At 47.0% G+C, this 21,006-nt stretch overlaps 1 protein-coding gene across 2 annotated transcripts in view; it reads right to left on the bottom strand.

Moving 5' to 3' along the window:
• The window catches only part of FH (fumarate hydratase), a 320,603-nt gene that overhangs the window by 57,293 nt on the left and 242,304 nt on the right, over nt 1-21,006 (bottom strand). For both annotated transcript variants that reach the window (XM_078648745.1, XM_078648746.1), the window contains exons 8-9: nt 19,358-19,485; nt 2,078-2,231 (exon numbers count right to left, since the gene is read on the bottom strand). In XM_078648745.1, the coding sequence (XP_078504871.1) occupies nt 2,078-2,231; nt 19,358-19,485 (282 nt within the window). The remainder of the gene's footprint in view (nt 1-2,077; nt 2,232-19,357; nt 19,486-21,006) is intronic.

Raw genomic sequence — 21,006 nt, forward strand, 5'->3', positions numbered from 1 at the left:
GCACGCCCCGTATTCGGAGGTTGTTGCGGCGCCCCCTATTTTCAAGGTCCTCCTGTTTGATCTGGAGCTCGATATTTTGCTCCTCCAGGGTCGCCACCCTCTGCCACAGCTGCTCCAAGTCTTCTGTGCGTGTGTCCACAATTTTCTCAAGCCCGTCAACTCTGTCTCCCAGCTCGGTCACATCTCTGCGCAGTTCCTTGACGCACGAGTGCACCTCTGATCTCAGGGATCCTATCTCAGATTTCAGGTCGGTCATGAAAGCAGACATGAAGGCCTGGGTCACCGGGGGGGAAACTTCAATTGGTGGCGGCACTGCTTCAGTCGATGGAGGCGCTCCCGCTTTGCCCCACATGGCAGCCACCGACGTGTCCTTGGAGGTCGTCGCTGTGTCCGTCCTGCCCCCCCCTCTGCCACGGGTCATGGTTCGTCCGGAGTGTGGTGCCCAGCCACCCGATGCGTCGCTCGCCGCCGTAGGCTCGAGTTTCTCACTGCGCTGGCGTAATGAGGGTTCAGGACACCTCCAGTAGCTTTACCCCCTTCTCGAGCGGCCTCCCCTGCGCAAGCTCGCCTCGCTCAGACAGTGGTGTTGTAGCCTGGATCCTCAGGGGGCCAGAAGGTGGCGCCAGTACATAGCAGTTCTCACTCCTAGCCCAGGACGCTGCACCACTCACCCAGCAATGCGCCACAGCGCCTCTCAAGGGTGACCGGGGCGCAGTCCGCCGCCTCACCTCTGCCGCTTCTCTAGGGGGGCGAATGCACTACACACAAGGTCTTCCAGGTCCCCTAAACAAATGGAGGGTTACTCACGCTTCTGTGGAGTCTCTCTCTCTCTCTCCTCAGGCCGGCCCGCTAGGCCGCGGGGATGCAGTCACCAGCTGGCGAGGCGTGCCGCCCGGCCAGTCGGCAGCAAAGTCTCCTCCAAGTAGGGGGGCCGGGCCACACGTCCCCCGCAGCACAGATCCGGTGAGCCGGGCCGGCCCGCCAGCCAGGGAGGAAAGCGCTCGGGCCGCCTTCACAGTCCCCCAAGCTGCGGCGAGCGGTCCAGAAATCCCCCCAGAGGCCGTGGAGCAGGGGTGCAGGCGCAGGTCCAGCGCAGGCGCTGGGGCTTGACCGGTGGGGCCGGACACTCACCAATGTTCCCCAAAGGGCCCCAAGGGCAACAGGGTCGGGCGCTCCGGGCGGGAGCACCGATGGAAGGGGTCAAGATGGCGGATCAGCCCCAGTCCAGGGGGGCAAAATGGCGGAGAGAGCATTCAGTGCATCCAGGCACGGCACTGTAGCCCAGAGCGCCGGCAGGACAGCAGTCAGCTAACCAGGGTGGAGGGCGCCGGAGACAGTACACCAAGGGCCAGGTTAAATGAAGCGGCACTACAACAGGGGAGCCGGCAGCCGTCCCGCACCCAGTGCGGCCTCACGTCTCCACCGAAGCCGGGTCCTTGCGTAGGGCTGGCAGCCGAGCAGTCACCACGTCCCTGCCCGGGGGTCGTGCCGCCATCCGTAGATCCGCCGCCTCGTTCCGCCGGACCCGCGATGCGTTATCCACTGCCGGGGGCTCACTGCAGAGGGTCCTCAGCGCCTCCAGCCCTCCTCCAGCGCTGCGCACCGCCCGAGGGGATGGAGCCAAGACGAGGCAGGAAAATGACTGCGGTGCACCGGGGCTGGGCGTCCCAAGCCAGTAGCTGCCTTTCACAGAGGTGCCTGCCCCAGAGCGGTCGCTGCGAGAGTCACCCCTCGTCCAGGGGTCTAATCTGAGCCAGGGCCCCTCGAAGATCCCCCCGAATATTGCTTATTATGGCTTATGTAAGCAGCAGGGCGACGGAGCTCACTCGAGGTGCGTTCTTTCACATCGCTGCCTTAGCCACGCCCCCTCAAGATTTTTTTTATGTATTACATGTTGTAGTACCTTATTTATACTCTCTCTTAAATTATTTAAAAAAATTTGAACCAAAAAAAAAAAATGTCTATTACACATTTTCTTGGGAAAGTGAAACACGTATTGTATGAAAAGGCACTTCGAGAACCATAGCCACTTGATCACAGTTCCATGCTCCCCAATAACCGTTCCCTGCTTTCTCACCAATATGAGGGTTGAGGGCCGTCACCAGCATCAAGGACTCGTTCATCAGTTTGTTGATCCTTTCAGTGTTGGCTTGGATGCCGACAACACAGTTGTCAGTAAAGGAAACCGAAGCATCCCCCAGTAACCTGGCAGAGTTCAAAACATTTTTTATCTAAAACAAACACAAAGAAACATTATGAGACACAACAGAAAAAAATGCACACTGAATCTACCTTGCATTATTTAAACACACTTATCTAAAACAAAATAAATATAACTTCCCTTCTGTAGGTGATAACTTATTATGGTTCTAAAAATGGTTCATACCTTGAGACATTCGAATTTTACACTGACATCTCAAAGAATACAAGACACAGCCCCCCTATTTTATAAAAACAGACTCTATGTTTTGAGTAAAATGATAGTCAACAGAAATGTATATTTTTTTCGTAACTCTTAATAGCTGTGGGATCTCCCACTTCTGTAACTTTTTTTAGTAGCTGTGGGACCTTCCACTTCTGGGTAGGGATTTCACAAGTTTTTGCGGGGCCAGTGTCGGAAAAAAGTCATGCTGGCACCCACGTGTCACAGGCACCTGTCCACGTGAAAGAAATGCTCTCAGGGAAAGCAAAGGCACCAGTATCTGGCACCATATAGGGGTTCTAGGCCTGTTAACCTGCATGAATAAACATGGTAGATCTGCATCCTAATCTAAAAATATATGCTTGCGGCATGAGTGCCCTCGCAGGGGAATAATACCTCTTCTAATGTTCCTGTCTGTGGGCCACGCAGTGCGCCACTCGGACTCCTTAGGTGCTGGAGGCTCAGCCTTGAGTAGGCGGCCGGACTGCCTTTTAGATATTAGGACACGTTTGAAACTGAAGCATTACATGCCCCGTGAAGCGAAATGTCCTTGCATACTAAAGGACTCTCTCAAAGCAGCCTCACCTTGGAACCACTAAACTAATCTTCTGTGTCCCCATTCCTGCATCTAAACCTGAATAGTAATTCCCAGTATTCATGCACATTACTTCCACATATCTAGCGTAAAAACTTATCCTGCGGGGTGAGGGCATCTAGATGCGCCTCTACTCTCCTCCTGAAACCTATCATCCTTAGCAAAAAGAGAACTTGTCACCCAGCCTTCTCTGGTGCTGCCCCTAACCTATGGAGCGCTCTTCCTCTGGATGTACGCAGACTCGCCTCGACGACTGCTTTCAAACTGGAAGCCAAAAGATTCTTAATAAGCAAATTCCTACCATAAGGGGTTGTGGCACTCATAAGGCGGCTGTCTCTTTGCTCCTAGCTCCATGGCACAACTAACAGTCACGGACCGTATCGTCTGCATAATATTATACCTTTTATGTGTACCATTGCTTACTGTTTTTAATAGATTTTTTTTCTTTCCACAATTGCTGTGCATATTTAATTTTGTCCTCTCTACCAACTTATTGTAAAGCGCTCTGATATCCTTCGGGATCTTGTTCGCGCTATATAAAACTTTATAAATAAAATAAAATAAATGTAGGAAAGTGCCCCATTTTGCATGGATGCCCCCCACTTTTTGCCTGGTGTTTGATGCTTCTTGACTAAGTGTGCCCTGGGTTCCTGCTAGTCAGTACCCAGGGCCTGTGTTCTTTCCCCCAAACTGTACCTGTGCTCCCACATTTGCACTCCTCTGGCCTACATACAAGTCCCATGTAAAAGGTGCCAAGGGCACCAGGGGCCATTTGGCCACAGAAAGTCTATGAGGGATGAAGCATATATTTTGCCACCCTCAGAGACTCCTCCCCTGACCCATACACACTGCCAGTGCAGTCTGTGTGCCGTGGAGACAATAAAACTACAAGTCGACATGGCACACATCCCTGTGTGCCATGCCAACAACTAAAATACTGCCTGTGGCATAAGTCAGTCACCCCTCTAGCAGGCCTTACAACCCCAAGGCAGGTTGCACTATACCACAAGTGAGGGCACAGTGTCATGATCCCTGGCCCCCAGCAGTACCTGTGCCATTCACAGGTATTGTAAGTGCAGTAAAGCAATTTTTAAACCATGGTCTGGAAGTTTGGCACCTCGAGCTCCACAGCTCCATGATGGCTTTACTGAAGACTGAGTAGTTTGGTATCACTCTTTTCAGCCCATTAAACCCACACTGATGTCAGTGTTGGATTTAAAGCCCAAAGCACTCAGAGGATATATTAGCGATGCCCCCTGAAAAATGCCCTAACTCTAGCGTCCTGGCTGAGTGACTGCTCGCCAGCTGCCACCCCAAGACATGTTTCTGGACCCCAGGGTTTAGAGCCTCCTGCTCTCGGGGTCATTGAAACAAATCATACCCTGGGCAGAGGTGCCAAGCCACCTCCTCCAGGGTGGGTAGGGTCCACGAAGGTGAAGCTTCAGAGGCCTGCCACCTTCGTTAGCTGACCCTGCCTTTTGCTGCTCCCAGCAACTGGCTCCCACTGGTTCTAACTCCCACTTTGGGAGGAAAAATCGTCAGCGAAACCAAGATAGGAGGAGAGGTATGCCCACCTTTGCCAACTGCACCCCTTTGGTGAAGGAGGAGAAGCAAAGCACAGCTCTCAGTCCACACCATCTTTAAAATGGGGGGGGACCCAGCCAACCAGAGAGAGGCTTATAACCCCCTCACACCGGAGGGTGGCATAATAGGGGGTGTCCTCATGCCAAGGAAGGGACCGATTGGTCCCAACCTGTACCAACCTGAAACGCCCCTAAATTTAGTATTTAGGGACGATCCCAAACCTTGCCTCCTCAGACAAGCACGACGGACGACCGAAGAGCCATGCTGAAGGAAGAACAGGAGGACACCAACTGCCTTGGCCCCAGCCCTATCGGCCTGTCTCAACCTCGGCCTACTCCAGCGGAATACTGGCGTAGCCAGCAGTCCCCGCAGAACCCAGAGGGCTTGCCCTGCCTTCCCTACAAAGACTGTTTCCCGTGAGCACCGGACTTGCTCATGAAACAGACTCTGACGCCTGCCAAATGCACTAGTCTGCACCAGACCATCACCACATGGAGGTCCCCCCAGCAAAACTGACCAGGGATCTGGTGATCCATGACCTACCTCAAGCCTCCCGACAATGCTTGCAGCCTCTATAAGGAGGGTTCCCCCGACCGAGACCAGAACTGCTAAGTAAACCAGACACCAAAAAGACACCCCTGCACCAGATGCCCCACGGACTTGGGTAGCCTAACTAACTGTCCAGGAACCTCCTTGCATCCCAACTTACCTGTCCAGCCAGTGGTCACCTCCAGAAAGTCTCCCTGCCCGAACCTGCAGTCTTTGTTCCGACCGGAGATCTCCCATTGAAAACAGGGCACCCAATGCCAATCCAGCACCCTGCATCCGGCCGCCCCTGTGCTGCTGTGGGTGCATCTTGTGTGCTTACTCAGGTCCCCCTTTGCCCCGAGCTTAACCCTAGGAGCTTTGCTTCCTCAACCTAGTGGCTTGCCCAAGAGCAGCCTCCAACTGATGGCCCCCTACCCTCATAGGTCAACATTGAGCCTTCCCACTCTGAACCCGGCCGCCCTCGTGCCGCTGAGGGTGCTCTTTGAGTGCATCCTTGACCCTGGGGGAACTCTTGTTTTAGCCCCCGAAACTTGACTCAAATCAGATGGCTTACCTGCAAACCGATAACCACATTTTCTTCCGTAGGACTGCATTGACTGTTTTTCCTCTGAAAAAGTTTTAAAGTGTTGAGTTGTGTTTATATGGAAACCCAAGCAACTGTGTTTTAGTGTCAAAGTGCTTTACTTACCTTTGTCTAGGAAATGTCACAGTGTGATATCCAGGCATACCACAATGAGCAGAAAAAGTAACCTCAAGAGTAATCTAAAAAGTTATCACAAGTAATTGCAAATATCAACTGACATCGAGATTATGATTCCACTGTTTCAGAATGGAGTGTCTGTTCCAGTCCTGAAGGTCCTGCATCTGCTAGGTCTGTTTGCTTCCTACATTCTGTAGGTCAGCCATGCACTCTGGCATATGAGGGACCTCCAGTGGTGCCTCCACAGGCAGTGGTTTAAACACAACGGAGATCTCAAGGAATTGGTCACAATCTCCAGAGACACTGCAGCGGATCTGCAATGGTTGAGTGTTTCAGGCAATTTGTCTCTAGGGAAACCATTTTAGCCTCCTTCTCTGATGACCACAGTGATTATTTTTGTGTCGTAATTTTTTATTGTTGCAAGAGAGGCATACAAGTTTTTCCAATGCAGGTATATAACAGTATGTTAAACATTATCAGAATACTATAATCACAACAGTGGGTGATACCTGGTAGAGTTGTCTCCAATATCCGACGCGAGGAGCGTTGGGGGACACGTTTCAGTTGGATTGGGGCTCACAGCCTCTTTACGCATTTCCCCCATACCTTTGATTCCTCTAGTTCTGAGGAAGATTTGTCAAGACTGAGGCCAAGTCATAATGATCGCCCCGGATTAGCCATGAAGAGTGTGGTACGCAGATCTTTACCTCTCATTGTACCCTCTGTGTCTCTCTCAGGCCAGACCTACTCTCCCAGTTGCAGAGGCAGGTTCTACACCTCCACCTCCAGAGCCTGCATCTTCATGCCTGGAGATTGAACAGGCAACACAGAGGATGTGGTGGATGTTATTTTATCAGCCAGAACACACTCCACCAAATCGGTCTATGCTGGTAAGTGGGCAATATTTGTGAAATGGTGCGCAGATAAATCAATTGATGCCTTGAATGCCCATTTATCTGATGTTCTGAGTTTCTCATTCCCTTGCGCTGTGGCTACTGTTAAAAGGTTCCTTATCTGCCTTGTAGGCGTTTCTTTGTTTGCCAGATCAACCCTCTCGGTTTAAATCTCCTATATTTATAACATTTATTAAGGGTCTCACTGATAGGTTTCTTCCCACTCCCTTTATTATGCCTCAGTGGGATTTGAATCAAGCTCTTACGTTTCTGATGGGTTCACCCTTTGAACCTTTGCATAGTGGCCCTTTAAGGTATCTCGCATTTAAAACTATATTTTTAGTGACAATCATATCAGCAAGGAGGGTGAGTGAATTGCAGCCTCTTAGGTCCAAGCCTCCTTTTGCCTCTTTACATGCGCATAAGAGGGTTCTTAGAACCAGAGCTGCTTTCCTGCCTAAGGTGGTTACTCCATTCCACTTGGGGCCGTTCATTACCATACCTTCTTTCTACCCTCCCGCGCATCCTTCTAAGGAAGAGGAGAGACTTCATTGTTTGGACCCCAAGAGGGCAGTGAGCTTCTACTTGGATACAAAACCAAAGACTTCAGGCTGGATGACAAACTCTTCATAGGATATGTGGGCAAGAGGAAAGGCATTGCTGTCCACAAAAGAATGTTGTCCAGGTGGATAATCTTGTGCATCAAGATCAGCTACACCTTTACTAGGAAGGAGACTCTTGAAGGTATTCGTGCTCATTCTACCAGAGCTAAGTCGTCTTCTTTCTTCTGCATTGGATAGGAGGTGTCCATCTGCAGAGCGGCAACTTGGGCCTCCCTCCACATTTTTGCAAAGCACTATTGCTTGGATTTGGAAGTGAGCAGGGATGGCCATTTTGCTCGGTCTGTGTTTCAGGATGTTTTGGTAAAGGAAGGCACCCTCCTCCCAATGAGAGACTGCTTGGGGATTTAATTCAAAAGGTGAGGAATCGACAGGCAGATGTATCCATCAGAAGAACAAGTTACTTACCTTAGGTAATACTTTTTCTAGTGGATACAGTATCTGCCTGTGGATTCTTCATTGACCCACCTGCATCCCCGTTGCCTATGTGCTTATACCGAAAATTAATTCATGTTTTATGTGATTTATTTGCTTAAATAATAAGGTTACTTGATTTTGGGAAATATTTATGATGTAGTATTTCCATACTTGGTTGTGTTTTGTATACAATGTATACTTGTGGGAAGGTTGTTAGTTCATCCATTTCATCTCGAAGGCACGGAAAATATGGGTAGAAAGGACGTCCGCACGCCGATGAGGTCTTCTAATGGCTCGATGACTGGACGCGGAGTCACATGCAGAACCTTCCCATTATGAGATCCTCATCGCCTGGGAGAGCGGAGGAAAAAAGTTTCAGTGGAATGCTTCAAATTGGAATAATTCAAAAAGGTGAGGAATCCACAAGCAGCTACTGTATCAACCAGAAAAAGAGTTACAGAAGTAACATGTTTGCTTTGTTACCAAAAATGGGTAAGTATGGTATCATAAAGCAAACTCCTCTGAAATGTAATTCAAATTTATATTCACAATACTTACTTCAAGTTGTGTGCGAGAAACCTGCTACAACGTAGCACCCTAAAATTTCAAATCAGGCCACATCAATCACCTTACAATAAACAAAGAAGGCTCGTACTCCTTACAATATCACAAGAATATTTTATTTACTTCAATATTACAAAAGAATCCTGAGCTTGGGGGGGAGGAGTTTGCCTGGCTCAAAGATGGCCGCAGCCTAAGCGAGTTCCCGAGACCAATTTATTGATCTGGCAAAATTTAGCGTATACCCCTATAATTCTAGGGGCTAAAATGTGCGCCCTGGATATGCGTACCTTCTGTCACTGAACAAAATGCTCGGCGGGTGAAACGACCTACTTTTGACAGAGATCTGCGAAGGTAAGCAAGTGCTGCGAGCGTGGCCTACCCGGCGGAGTGTGACGCTGTTACTGGCCGCGGGGGCCGCAATACTTCGACTTGGAGTGCCTGCCTGGACTGTCTGGCTTTCTTGGTCTGTGGCGGGGGCAGCTGCGGCTGGTGGGTGTGATCCGAAGGCCCTGAACCGTGGTGTGGGCCTCGCCAGACATGGCCAGAGCTCAGCACCCAGAAACTACCAGACTCTGACTATGTGTGAATGCATAGATCTCCCAGCTGTTTTGGCCTACAACAGTGTCGGGAGGCTCCTTCGCTTGTGCGGTTCCCCGGCTGGAGATACCGCACTGAAGCTGGGGGTTGATTCCTGCCCCTCGATGAGATAAAGTCCAGGGAAGAGGATGCGATGGGAGATTGTGACGCAACCACTGCTGCTCCGGAGTGTGCCTTCTATAAGGATATCACATTGTGAGGGGCAGGGGCGTAGACAGAGCCCACAATAACATATTAATACACCCGGCTGCAACAGGCTGTGGATGGCTGTAGCCAACATTGCTGTCATCGTGGGACACACCAGGGGACTGGCTCTAATACACCTAGAATACGTCACTAACACTCTTTTGCTCCCTGTGCACCATATAGTCCGCATTATCTGCCGCGCAATGTGGAAACCAGCCAAAGTTGCAATTCTAGCAGCGTAAATACACTAGGGCCAGGGATGATGACAGAGGCGCAATCCTCGGAGCAGGGAGCCCTGAGGGCAGAACTGGGGGGAGATCTGAGAGCTATACTAACTTCCATGCAACAAAGTCTCACAACTATAGATAGCAAAATTGACTCCCTCGCGTGCCGCATGGACTGTATGTCAGAAAGAATGGACAAGCAGGCTGAAAGAATCAACATGGTAGAAAGAAAAGTGTCCGATGCCGAAAATCAACAAATTGAAACTACTGGGGCAAAAACAAATGGAAACACAGATGCCGTTGCTGCAAAATAAGACTGAGGACTTAAAAGGTGTAATAATCTGCGCATAATAGGATTGCCCGAGTCTTTAACCACCGGGAACATGCAACAACTTGTTGAACAGTTGCTCATAACCTTGCTAGGTCCAGATTCATTCACACCTGTTTTTATAGTGGAGCGGACACACCGCTCACTGGCCTCACGGCCGCCCCTCCCCCCTTGCCCAATCATTGCCAGGCTCCAAAACTACAGAGACAGGGATGCAGCATTACTGAGAGCCAGGGTGCTCCAAACACTTCGCTACGAGGGATCCGAACTGTCCATATACCTGGATTTCACTTTCAGGTACAAGAGGCGTGGAAACAATATGCTCCCCTTAAGCGAAAACTGAGAGAACTCAATTTAGAATACGCCATGCTTCACCCTGCAAGACTCAGTCACAATAGATGGCAAAACTCTTGTCTATACAGAGCCAAACAGTCTGCAACAAGTACTCAAAAAGCATCACAAAGCCAAATCTAAGAAATCTGTTCAGGACTCCGAATTGTATGACGGTGGCCCCTGCAGTGATCTGGATAACCAGGATTAACGCTCTCATTCACAGGATGAACCATATACGAGCTCCAGAGGTGGACTGCCACTGCCAATGTCGTTAAGATTTAGGATGCATCATTTAGAAGAGTCTAATGTATAACCTGATATGTTTAGAACAATAGCTACTTATTGCCTTTTTTGCATAATTGAACTAGCACCTACAATTTAGCATGCTTAGTAGTTGCTCATAAGGTGGAGGTCTATGTATGATAATCGGTCACAAAATGATAACTGGAGTACAGCACAGGGGTACTCACCGCCCCCGCGTGTATCACACACAGCAGCGGGCCTATAAGGGAGTGAGGTACTAAGGGAGGGATCCAGATGCCATGTATTAGGAAGGAATACATGGCGTGGGTAGGGAGGGGGATTCATATGTTATAGTTTATTAGGTCTCGCCTACGCAGCACACAAAAAGGACCTTCAGCCATCGATTGCCTTTTTCAGGCAAAAACGTGTACAAGTTGCATTGCTTTGAATGGCAACGCGTGCACGTTTGGTAATTCCCTTGGTGGAGCGAGCGGCACCATCTGGTAGCAATTATAGCAATCGCTCCCGCAAGGGAAAAGCTGCATGTCCCTGCTCTCGGCCGCACTCCCCCCACTTGTTTTATAATCGCGATCGCTTTCATGGCCACTTGTTTTATTCTGGTTAGATGGGAACGAGCTCTGTTTTTATCAAAGCTATAAATCTTTACCGAAGGGTAACAAGTTTCTGTTACCCGGGATAAACTCTTCCAGCGCCTCGCTGAGCGGAGAGATGCGCTGGCAGGAGAACCGCCTGTGACCCAGGCTTTGCTTTAACGATGCACAGGGGTTCCTATGGTCACAGAGGTGGTGTTGCATTACACGGAGGCTGCTGGGGGATGTATGAAGTCGAGTTGAGAGAAGTGAGCAGAGAGATCTGTATGCCCCTAGCCTGCCGCATGGTTGACTCATGGCATGATTTGAAAAATATTGTGCTCGGACTTGCAAAGGAGATCTCATGTTGTGTTAGTGTTATCTCTATAGCGCCCATTCTACCGTCATCTGCCTCCTAGCGCTACCGGTTAGGTTGACTACGTTGCTCAAACAAAACGCGTCCCGGTCATATATATAGCTTTACTAATGTATTCTAATGTGAAAGATTGACTTCCTTTGTATAGTCCAAAATGTTTACAAAATTCCAGGGTCTACAACAATACAGTAAACTATTTAAGAAATATGGGGTGGGATTTTTGTGGGCGTTGTTGAGAATCCAGGTTAAAATTATTAATGCTGGGAAGGGAACAATAGCGCCTTCCTCAGCAGCATTATGGCAATTGTTTTAAACATTCACTTTGATAATGGTAATTTTTCTTCATCACTCCCCTACCCACTATAAAGAGCATGATTGAGGCTATGGTGGGACTCACAGACATTAAAATAAGGTAAAACTGCTTAAAGGGCCCCAGCAATTCTTATCCATCCCATACACCACCTAACGTATGTATAGAATAAGAGTAAACAAGTGGAAAACCAGGATGTCTTCCCATCTGTTCCACCTACAATGGCGTTGCATATTCAAGGCCTATTGCTTTTAAAACAAAGTCTTATACAGTCTGTCCACTGACAGTCACGTGGCCTCCTATGCTCCACCTACACTCCCTCAAGAACCCTCTGATCTAGCATTCAACGTTATGTGAAGACTTCTAAATTTAGGAAAACTCGTGCTGAAGGCCCAGGGTATGCTATGGCAACTTTCCACCCAAGGAGTGCTCCTCCTCTGGATATTCGTGCACAAAGATCTCATCAACTTAAGAAAAATGTAAAAAACTCCTGCTCTCTACATAGGCACTACCTTTCAGCTTGGTTTCCCTGGACGCCAGGATACTTCCTTTTTTGGGTAACCACGCGCTTTACAAATTGCAATTCAATCATTTTACTGCTCCTCCTATCAAAGTTACCTTTGCGGCTTAGTTTGGTATTAACTACCAGATAGTTCCCTTTTCTCATTTCTACAGCAGTGTATTTGTATTTGTATAGCGCTAATCACCAACAGGTCTCTAAGTGCTTTGGAGGCGAGGCTTAAAACAAAGTGGGCCGATCAGGAAAACCGACAGTGATGGGAGGTTTAGCCGGTGGTCAGTGCTTCCTTGAACAATAGTGTTTTTAGTTGTTTTCTGAATTCGAGAAGTGAAGATTCTTTGTGGAGGTGGTCTGGCAGCTGATTCCAGAGTTTAGGGAGTATGACAGAAAACGTTCTCCCCCCTTTCGAAGCCAGGGAATATTGGCGAGTCGCCAGGTTACAAACCTCTGTAGATCGAAGTGAGCGCCCTGGTATGTAGATATTGAGGCGTCCCTTTATATATGCTGGAGCTTTGCCGTATATCGCTTTATGGGCAATGCAAAGGCCTTTGAACTTTGCTCTTTGGCTGATGGGGATCCAGTGAAGTTTGTTAAGCAGAGGGGAGGCATGGGATCTTCTAGGTAGCCCAAAGATCAGCCTGGCTGCATCATTCTGTACCACCTGGAGTTTGCTAATGAGTTTTTGAGGGAGGCCAAGGTATAACGCATTACAGTAGTCCAGCCAGGAAAGGATTGTAGCTTGGATGATCATTTGGAGGGAAGCCGGGGAGAGCAAGGGGGCCAGCTTACGTAGTGGTCTTAGGAGTCCAGTACAGGTGCCTGTTACCGTGGTTATTTGGTTGGTCATGGAAAGCTCTTGGTCCAATTTAATGCCTAGGCTTTTTACGGTGGTGGCGGGGGAGGGAGTGGTGCCCAACTCCTCGGACCAGTAGTGGTCGTTCCATGGGTTGCTTTTTGCGGTTAGCACAAGGACTTCAGTTTTCTCCGGGTTGATTTTCAGGGAATTTTTAGTCATCCAGTTTATGGTAAATCTGAGGATCTTTTGAGCCGTTTCCTCGGCTCGGGTGGTGTTGTCAATCCGGAGAATGAGCTGGGTGTCATCAGCATAGTTGAAGACACGGCAGTCCATGTGGGCCAGGGCTGTTACCCAATCATTGCCAGGCTCCAAAACTACTCCCGCTACGAGGGATCCGAACTGTCCATATACCCGGATTTCACTTTCAGGTACAAGAGGCGTGGAAACAATATGCTCCCCTTAAGCGAAAACTGATTGAACTCAATTTAGAATACGCCATGCTTCACCCTGCAAGACTCAGTCACAATAGATGGCAAAACTCTTGTCTATACAGAGCCAAACAGTCTGCAACAAGTACTCAAAAAGCATCACAAAGCCAAATCTAAGAAATCTGTTCAGGACTCCGAATTGGATGATGGTGGCCCCTGCAGTGATCTGGATAACCAGGATTAACGCTCTCATTCACAGGATGAACCATATACGAGCTCCAGAGGTGGACTGCCACTGCCAATATCGTTAAGATTTAGGATGCATCATTTAGAAGAGTCTAATGTATAACCTGATATGTTTAGAACAATAGCTACTTATTGCCTTTTTTGCATAATTGAACTAGCACCTAAAATTTAGCATGCTTAGTAGTTGCTCATAAGGTGGAGGTCTATGTATGATAATCGGTCACAAAATGATAACTGGAGTACAGCACAGGGGTACTCACCGCCCCCGCGTGTATCACACACAGCAGCGGGCCTATAAGGGAGTGAGGTACTAAGGGAGGGATCCAGATGCCATGTATTAGGAAGGAATACATGGCGTGGGTAGGGAGGGGGATTCATATGTTATAGTTTATTAGGTAGCAAGGGGCACTAGACAAGGGTGTCCACTCTCCCCATTATTATATGCACTGGTGGCCGAACCCTTGGCATGTGCAATCCAGGAATACCATTCGCATCGAGGTATACATTTTCCGCAATTCAATTTAACAATATCTGCATATGCAGAAGACACTATTATATGTAAGAAACCTTGATCGTATCCTAAATCCAATGTTACAGGAAGTGATGAGATTTGGCAGCCACTCCAGACTACGCATTAATTGCTTCCACTACCCTTGTACAAATAGACTACCCTTTGAAGTGGACCACAGAACCTGTGTGATAACTCGGTATCCAAGTACACACAGATCCAGAGATCCCCTTAATATCCCAATCTTGTTACCAAAAATCGCTTTTTCGTACTCTCGGCACTCTACTAATCAGACTGACCTAGGCGGGTAAGCAACCCAGGGTCCAGTGGGCTACACTGGTAAGACCCTATACCGCAGGTGGACTTCTTGCCCCAGACCTCGAGAGATACAACAGCGCTGCACGACATGTCCACGCTTATGCCTAGATACGAAGGCCATCTAATTTGCCACACCTATCCCTAAAAAGAGATTAGGTGACCCCATTCATTCTCCCACAGTATTTGCCCTCAAAACCACAGAGGCGATAGCATGTATTTGACCCTGGGTGGGATCACTAGACATCAACTACATAAGACTGCAGATAGGCAGGGAATTATATACCCTTATTCTCCCAAACTACTGGTAGAATGGTGCAGTTGGTTTCCTTTTTGAGAGGACAAGGCAATAATACAGGCGCTACACGCACTAAACAAAAAACATGGGGGATTTGTTTTTAAATAGGGAGGATCGCTCTTGGTTACAGGTTGGGACAGAGCATTCTGACCCTTCTCCACTCATGAAGTATCACTACTATCGAGTTAGACAAGCATCCCACGCCAAGCTAAGAGAAAATATGTCAGAGCCTCAGGAAATTACACTGCTGACATATCTATTGCAGAGCCAGAGCTCACGGAGAGGCATCTCAATCTTAGACAAACTTGCAATATCAGAACATAACCTCAGTCAGACGAAATCATGCCAGGATTGGCAGGAAGAAATAGGCATTATTATAACAGAGGAACAGTGGTCATACTGCTGCTCAGTCACAAAGTCCATCTCAGAAAATGGTAGACATAGCTTAATACATTTCAAATATCTGCACAGAGTCTTCTACACTCCAGGGCAACTGTATAAATATGGCCTGAGGGAGGATGATAGTTGCATGAGATGTGGGTGGGGGTGGTGCCAATTTCACTGATTTAGCCTGGTATTGTCCTGGTGTCCGTGCATTTTTGGACAGCGGTGGCCAAGGCGGTTCAGGATATAACAGGAAACCCCCTTACTTATCACTCCCTTGGTGGCCCTTTTAGGCTACGATAAATTAGTACCCAGGGCATCGATCAGACTGGTTGCACTCGGAATATTACTTGCAAAACGGAGAGTGGCCATGCGTTGGATGAAGGGTCATTGCCAACATTAGCTGAATGGTTTACAGATTTGCCATACTGCATCACACAGTCGAATAATTACAATGCCCGAAGGCCATTAACCTGTAGGCCACAAGATATTTGGGAACCATATCAAACATACCTTAAATGCAAGGCAGCATAAAATGCAGTCGGAGTCGAAAGTGCAGGAAGCGGGGAGAGCTGAACCCATACAATGTTGCCAGCTGCATGCATGCCTCAGACTGAGTTGAGGGAAAAGGAAACCCGGAACATAAAAAGGGCACTGGATGTGTCAATGTTGTATGATTGTTGTCAAGCTGTTTTGATTTCAACTGTACAAGACCATGTTATTTGCATGATCACCTCACTGACATTTAACCGCGGTGTTTCGCTCTAATGGCCCTGGCAATACCCCTTGTTCATTCTCATCTTTTTGTTTTCACATGTTTTCTCATAATATGTATGTCAAGATACTAGAATTGGGCTACTGTAATGGATACAATTTCTTTCAAATGAAAAAGAAAGTTTATATAAAAATATATATATAAAAAAAATTACAGAAGTGATTAGAGCTATGGCCAGGGGTAAAGTCCTGGGATCAGATGGACTGCCAGTGGAGTATTATACGGCTTATAGCACTCAACTGGCCCCTCTACTTGAGGAGGTATATAGGGCGGCACAAGCACTGTCCAATACTTTGAAGGAGGTCATGATAGCACCCCTCCTCAAACCAGGTCCCCAACCTCAGGATCCAACACCGTATCGCCCATTGTCTATGCTAAATGTCAACTATAAAATCCTGAGCCAGTTACTAACTATGAGGCTGATGCTGCATATGCCTCGATTGGTACATGCTGATCAGACGGGCTTTATACCTAAACGAAACACAGCAAGGAATATTCGGAGGATGTCTGAGTCGATACTTACAGCATTCTCAAAACGACCGGGCAGCAGTAACGTCAGTGGACAATGAGAAAGCTTTCGATAGCCTGGACTGGGACTATTTATACCCAGCGCTTTGCCTATTAGGCCTAGGAGAGGGGTTCATTTCATGGATGAGATTGCTGTACACAAATCCTACCACGCGGGTCAGGACTGGGGAGACAGTGTAGAACTCCTATGTGGTGGGGTAAGGGACGCAACAAGGCTGTTTCTTATCCCTGTTCATGCTGGCGGTGGAACCACTGGTAAATAGAGCGTGCAAAGGTACATCTTATGATGCCATTATGTACCACGGAAGTTTGCACCTTATTACATTGTACACGGATTACATATTGTTCTTTAGGCGGGACCCAGAGTACATATACCCAGGGCTAGCCATCTCTTAGAGGAATTTGGAGCTCTTTCAGGACGGAGTGTGAACTGACAAAAGACTAGTGCATTTCCTTTGCAGGAGGGCACCAAGGGCATACTCCGCATCTGGAACTACAAAGGGAGAATACCCCCTTTCGTTATCGGTAGGGGGAGAGTAGCTGTTGCCAAAATTGTAGACCTACCCCTTTTGTATTATTTTTCTACCCTCCCCATCATCATTCCCGAGGTATATTTCATGTACTGCATTCTATGCAGTACATGAACTGTACTTATCTAGCGGGCCGGGCCGGGCCGCAGCAGCAGAGTAGTCCTTCTGAGACCACAGGAGGTGGGGTAGCAGCCCAACACTTTGTGGCATACTATCTGGAGGGCCAATTGCAATGGGTCAACCAATGAGTGGCTGGCAAAATTAGGGGGGACCCACTGGAGGAAAGAAGCACACAGCCATTGTCTTGGCTGTCGCACCACTTTCTAGAACCTAAATGAGTCCAAGCTGAGCCTTCTACCCTGTAGCCAGTGGCTAAGTACTGCTGGATTCTGTATTTTTAAGGAGCAGTAGTGACTGCCCCATAATCCCTAGCCCTGCCTCTCCATTGGTTGGGACGATTTCTCCAGGAGGGGGCCACCCAGCGTTTGGGATAGTGGGCGGTGCTAGGGATGAAAACGCTTGGTGACTTATATGGAGCTCAGATTCTGCGGTCCTTTGAAGATTTACAGGAGTATGACTTACCGGCGGGTCACTTCTTTTTTGTGGGCGCGCTCACTGCGCTCCATTGGAGGAGATGGCTCAGAGGATAAGAAGAACCACCTGCGTCACAAGGCTGTCATTTCCTCTGTACAGCTTTGCAGTGCATTCATGGAGTCAAGGCTCTTCGAGAAATCTGGGTGGTCTATTTCGGCACACAACTTGCAGACGAAGACTGTGAAATGTTTTTGTCTGAAGTCCCCCATGTCTCCCGCAATGCACGGTTTATACTGATCAATGTTTACTATATTCATTGGGTGTATCTTATCCTGAAAAAATCGTTATATTCTACTCAAGAGCAGAAATTCCCTGCCCTAGATGTGACTCTGGGGGGATGTGAGACATATCATATGGTGTTTAACTGTCCCCAAATGGAAGTGTTTTGGGGAAAGGTGGTGTTGATCGTGAACAATATCAAAAAGAGTGGTTTGCCTCTTTTCCCCTGTTGCCTGCTTGCTGGGGCTGTTCCTGAGACCAGATAAACATAATGTCACCACTAGGTTCCTTGATCTTGCTTTGATCCTGGCAAAGCGCAAAATCAAGCTCAAATGGAGGAGTGGGAGGGCTCCACAGGTTTCCAGGTGGTGCGCAAATTTGTTGAGATGGGCAGATTATGAGGAAGCAAATCTACTCAGGGAGGAGAAGCAGGGCAATGCCCACTGGTGGTGGCACGGGCCAGGGATACTCTATTGGAGGAGTGGAGAGCAGAGGGAGTCAGCTGCGCCCTTCCACCAACCAGCTCAGTGAGCCGAAGAGTCTTAGTGACTCCCCTAAATTTGTTCCCCCCTCATCTACAGGGGGGCTGGGATAGTTTTCTGAGGCAACCTACCCATTGGGGCATGCTCCCATCCGTCCCCAACGCCCGTACTGCTTGACCTTGCCGTGCCCTCAGGAAGAACCTTCCATGTGGATGCACTATGCTGTGTGTGGAATATAACGGATTTCTTCGGACTAAGCTGCGGAGTTTTAGGGTAGCAATTAATGGTTTGATGAATGCATTATCTAACTGGTGATGGAAACACTTTTATTGCTATGTATCATTGTGTACCTGATTACTAGTCAGAGATCATCAAGTTCCATACAATGTAAAATGGTGTATTGTGACTTTTATGCTATCAAAAAAATTGGTTTGCAGAAAATGTATATTGTACCATATTAAAGAGAGATTTTAATGATTTATATATTTTTGATGCTGACACAATAGACATTAAAGACCTCCTGTTGTATTGGAGTGAATTAAATATTGTAACACTGTGAGGAGGGCGATCCTACTACTATCAATTATTTATCCACTCGTCTATTAAAATATTTTTCTAGTGTTCACCGATCAATAAGATCCATGCACTTTGTTTCTGTGTATTAAAACATCTCAATATTCCATCTCTAGTATAGTCCTTATAAACAATAACTTTAGGTGATTTCAAATTCATATTTGCTGTGGTTTGCTTATATTTTACAAGCGTCTGCCTGAAATAAACCTTTTATGATTAATGACCAATACAATATTAGACAGATCTAATCTAAATAAACTCTCCCTAAACAATACTTAATCTTAAACCTGCAATGGCAGCAAATACTTGTTCAATCAAACTCTAGACATGGAAAAAATGTGTTGTACGATGCCGGTAACAGTTTAATATGAGAATACATATCAAAAGATGGGTTTTATTAACTGAAACTGCAAGATAAATAGTCTCAAAGCGCTGTGAGAAAGATCAATTTTCTCAAAACCAGCAGTACATAAATTAGAGCAGTTGCTGCCCTCTTATCACAATGTGGCTAGGAATAGACTTCTGGAACTAAAAAAACTATTTGTTATGCTACAATCGGATGAGCATGCATGTTATGTCCAAGCAATGGCCTATCAACAAAGGGACCGATTTAGAAGGGTTCATGCTTACAATCATGGGCTTGAACACATTCAGTTCGAAATGTCCATTGCTGCCGCCAACGGTCACCGCAACGTGATTTCCCATTACTTGAGCCGCTACCATAGTGACTGCTTCGCACTGAGTAGGGTTAACCTTCCCTGTAAAAAAAGAAAAACAAAGAATATGTTAGAATTAGTACTGCCTACAGTAGACTACAGGCTAGATCCTGAAGTGTTTATTACAACCATTAACAAAGTACAATCCAAACCTGTCCTAGTCCTATTATGAAAGCTAGCTGAATAGCACCAGCATATTATATATTATTGGCCCAACCCCACCAACAGCAATGCTGGGTATGGCAATACACCATTTATAGGTAATGTAAGGGTCCTACTCGTGCCCTTCAAACTCCCCAACACTCAATCCATACCACTATGGGTGAAACAATCAGGGAGGGCAGTAAAGGGACGAAAGGAAATGGCAGACAACTACAAATTGAGAATCCTGCCACAATCCACACGTAGCTATCTGCTATTTTTGCTCAAGAACATTTTGTGAAAATGTCCTCCCCTAATGATTAGCTTTTCTAACAAACTCAGAATATCTTATATCTTGGTAAAAAAAACATCTATATTACATGACAAGCCATTCACAAATTAATTCATAGGACCTTTGTGGTGTCCACCCAGGACTAGCAAATGGCAACCATTTGGAATGTGCGGTTAACTATTGATTCCTGTGTGGGTTTTTTTAACTCAGGTTTATTAGGAAATTGTCTCCCACTTGTTTTCCAGTCACTCTTGGTAGGACGCTACAGACTAAAGACTTCTATGGTTTTTGCGGACCCATACATTCTAAAAAGCCCAGTGGCTGCAACTCCCTGTGAGTTGCCCCTACACCAATCCGGACTGTTTCATCTGCAAATTGTTTCTTCCAGAAGATCGCACCTTAGCATTACTAGGCAAACACAAGAACTCATTATCTTTGAAAGTTTGAGTCTTACAAGAGGTTGAGCTTCCCCACTGAAGGCTGTGTGGGAGTTGGGCACCCATGGGGGTGTTGGGTGCAGGGCCTGGTCACGGGTCATGGGTTATTTATATATTTCTAAACTCTTATCCATCTCTACTTTATCATTTTTTCTATATCTTTAACTATCGGTAAGTATTTGATCTTTTATTTATTTTCTTCTTCCACTTTTTACTTTATTTCTTGCTCTGTCTTTTCTTTATCCAGCGGTCTTTTTTTGTTTTTTTAAGAAATAATCTATCCATATGGATATATTAGTTTCTGAGGCCATGGGCCACCAATGCCATGATAATTATACTACTGTCTTACGTTATAGTTATGCCGCCTCTATATTCTATTCTCCGTTTTACTATACCTTTTATTAATTTTTTCCTTTGGCTCATCTATTCTACCTTTTACTCTATCGCTTACCTTTTCTTGGTGCTCTGAGTTGGTGATTATTTATATGTATATACTATTTATGGATACTTTCATCTTCTTTGAAATGTCAAATTATTCTGATGATTTGTGTCATTATGTGAACCAATTTAGTATTTGTTGGAAAACGAGGCAGCATCTGTGAGGCCTGCACAAATAACATGACTACATTTGTCCTTCACTGGGAACCAAACACCCAATTGTAGCGTCTGACTCTCAGAGGGCAGCGTTGCAGA

Source organism: Lissotriton helveticus, chromosome 6 (genome assembly GCF_964261635.1).
Source record: "Lissotriton helveticus chromosome 6, aLisHel1.1, whole genome shotgun sequence".
Classification (NCBI taxonomy): Eukaryota; Metazoa; Chordata; class Amphibia; order Caudata; family Salamandridae; genus Lissotriton; species Lissotriton helveticus.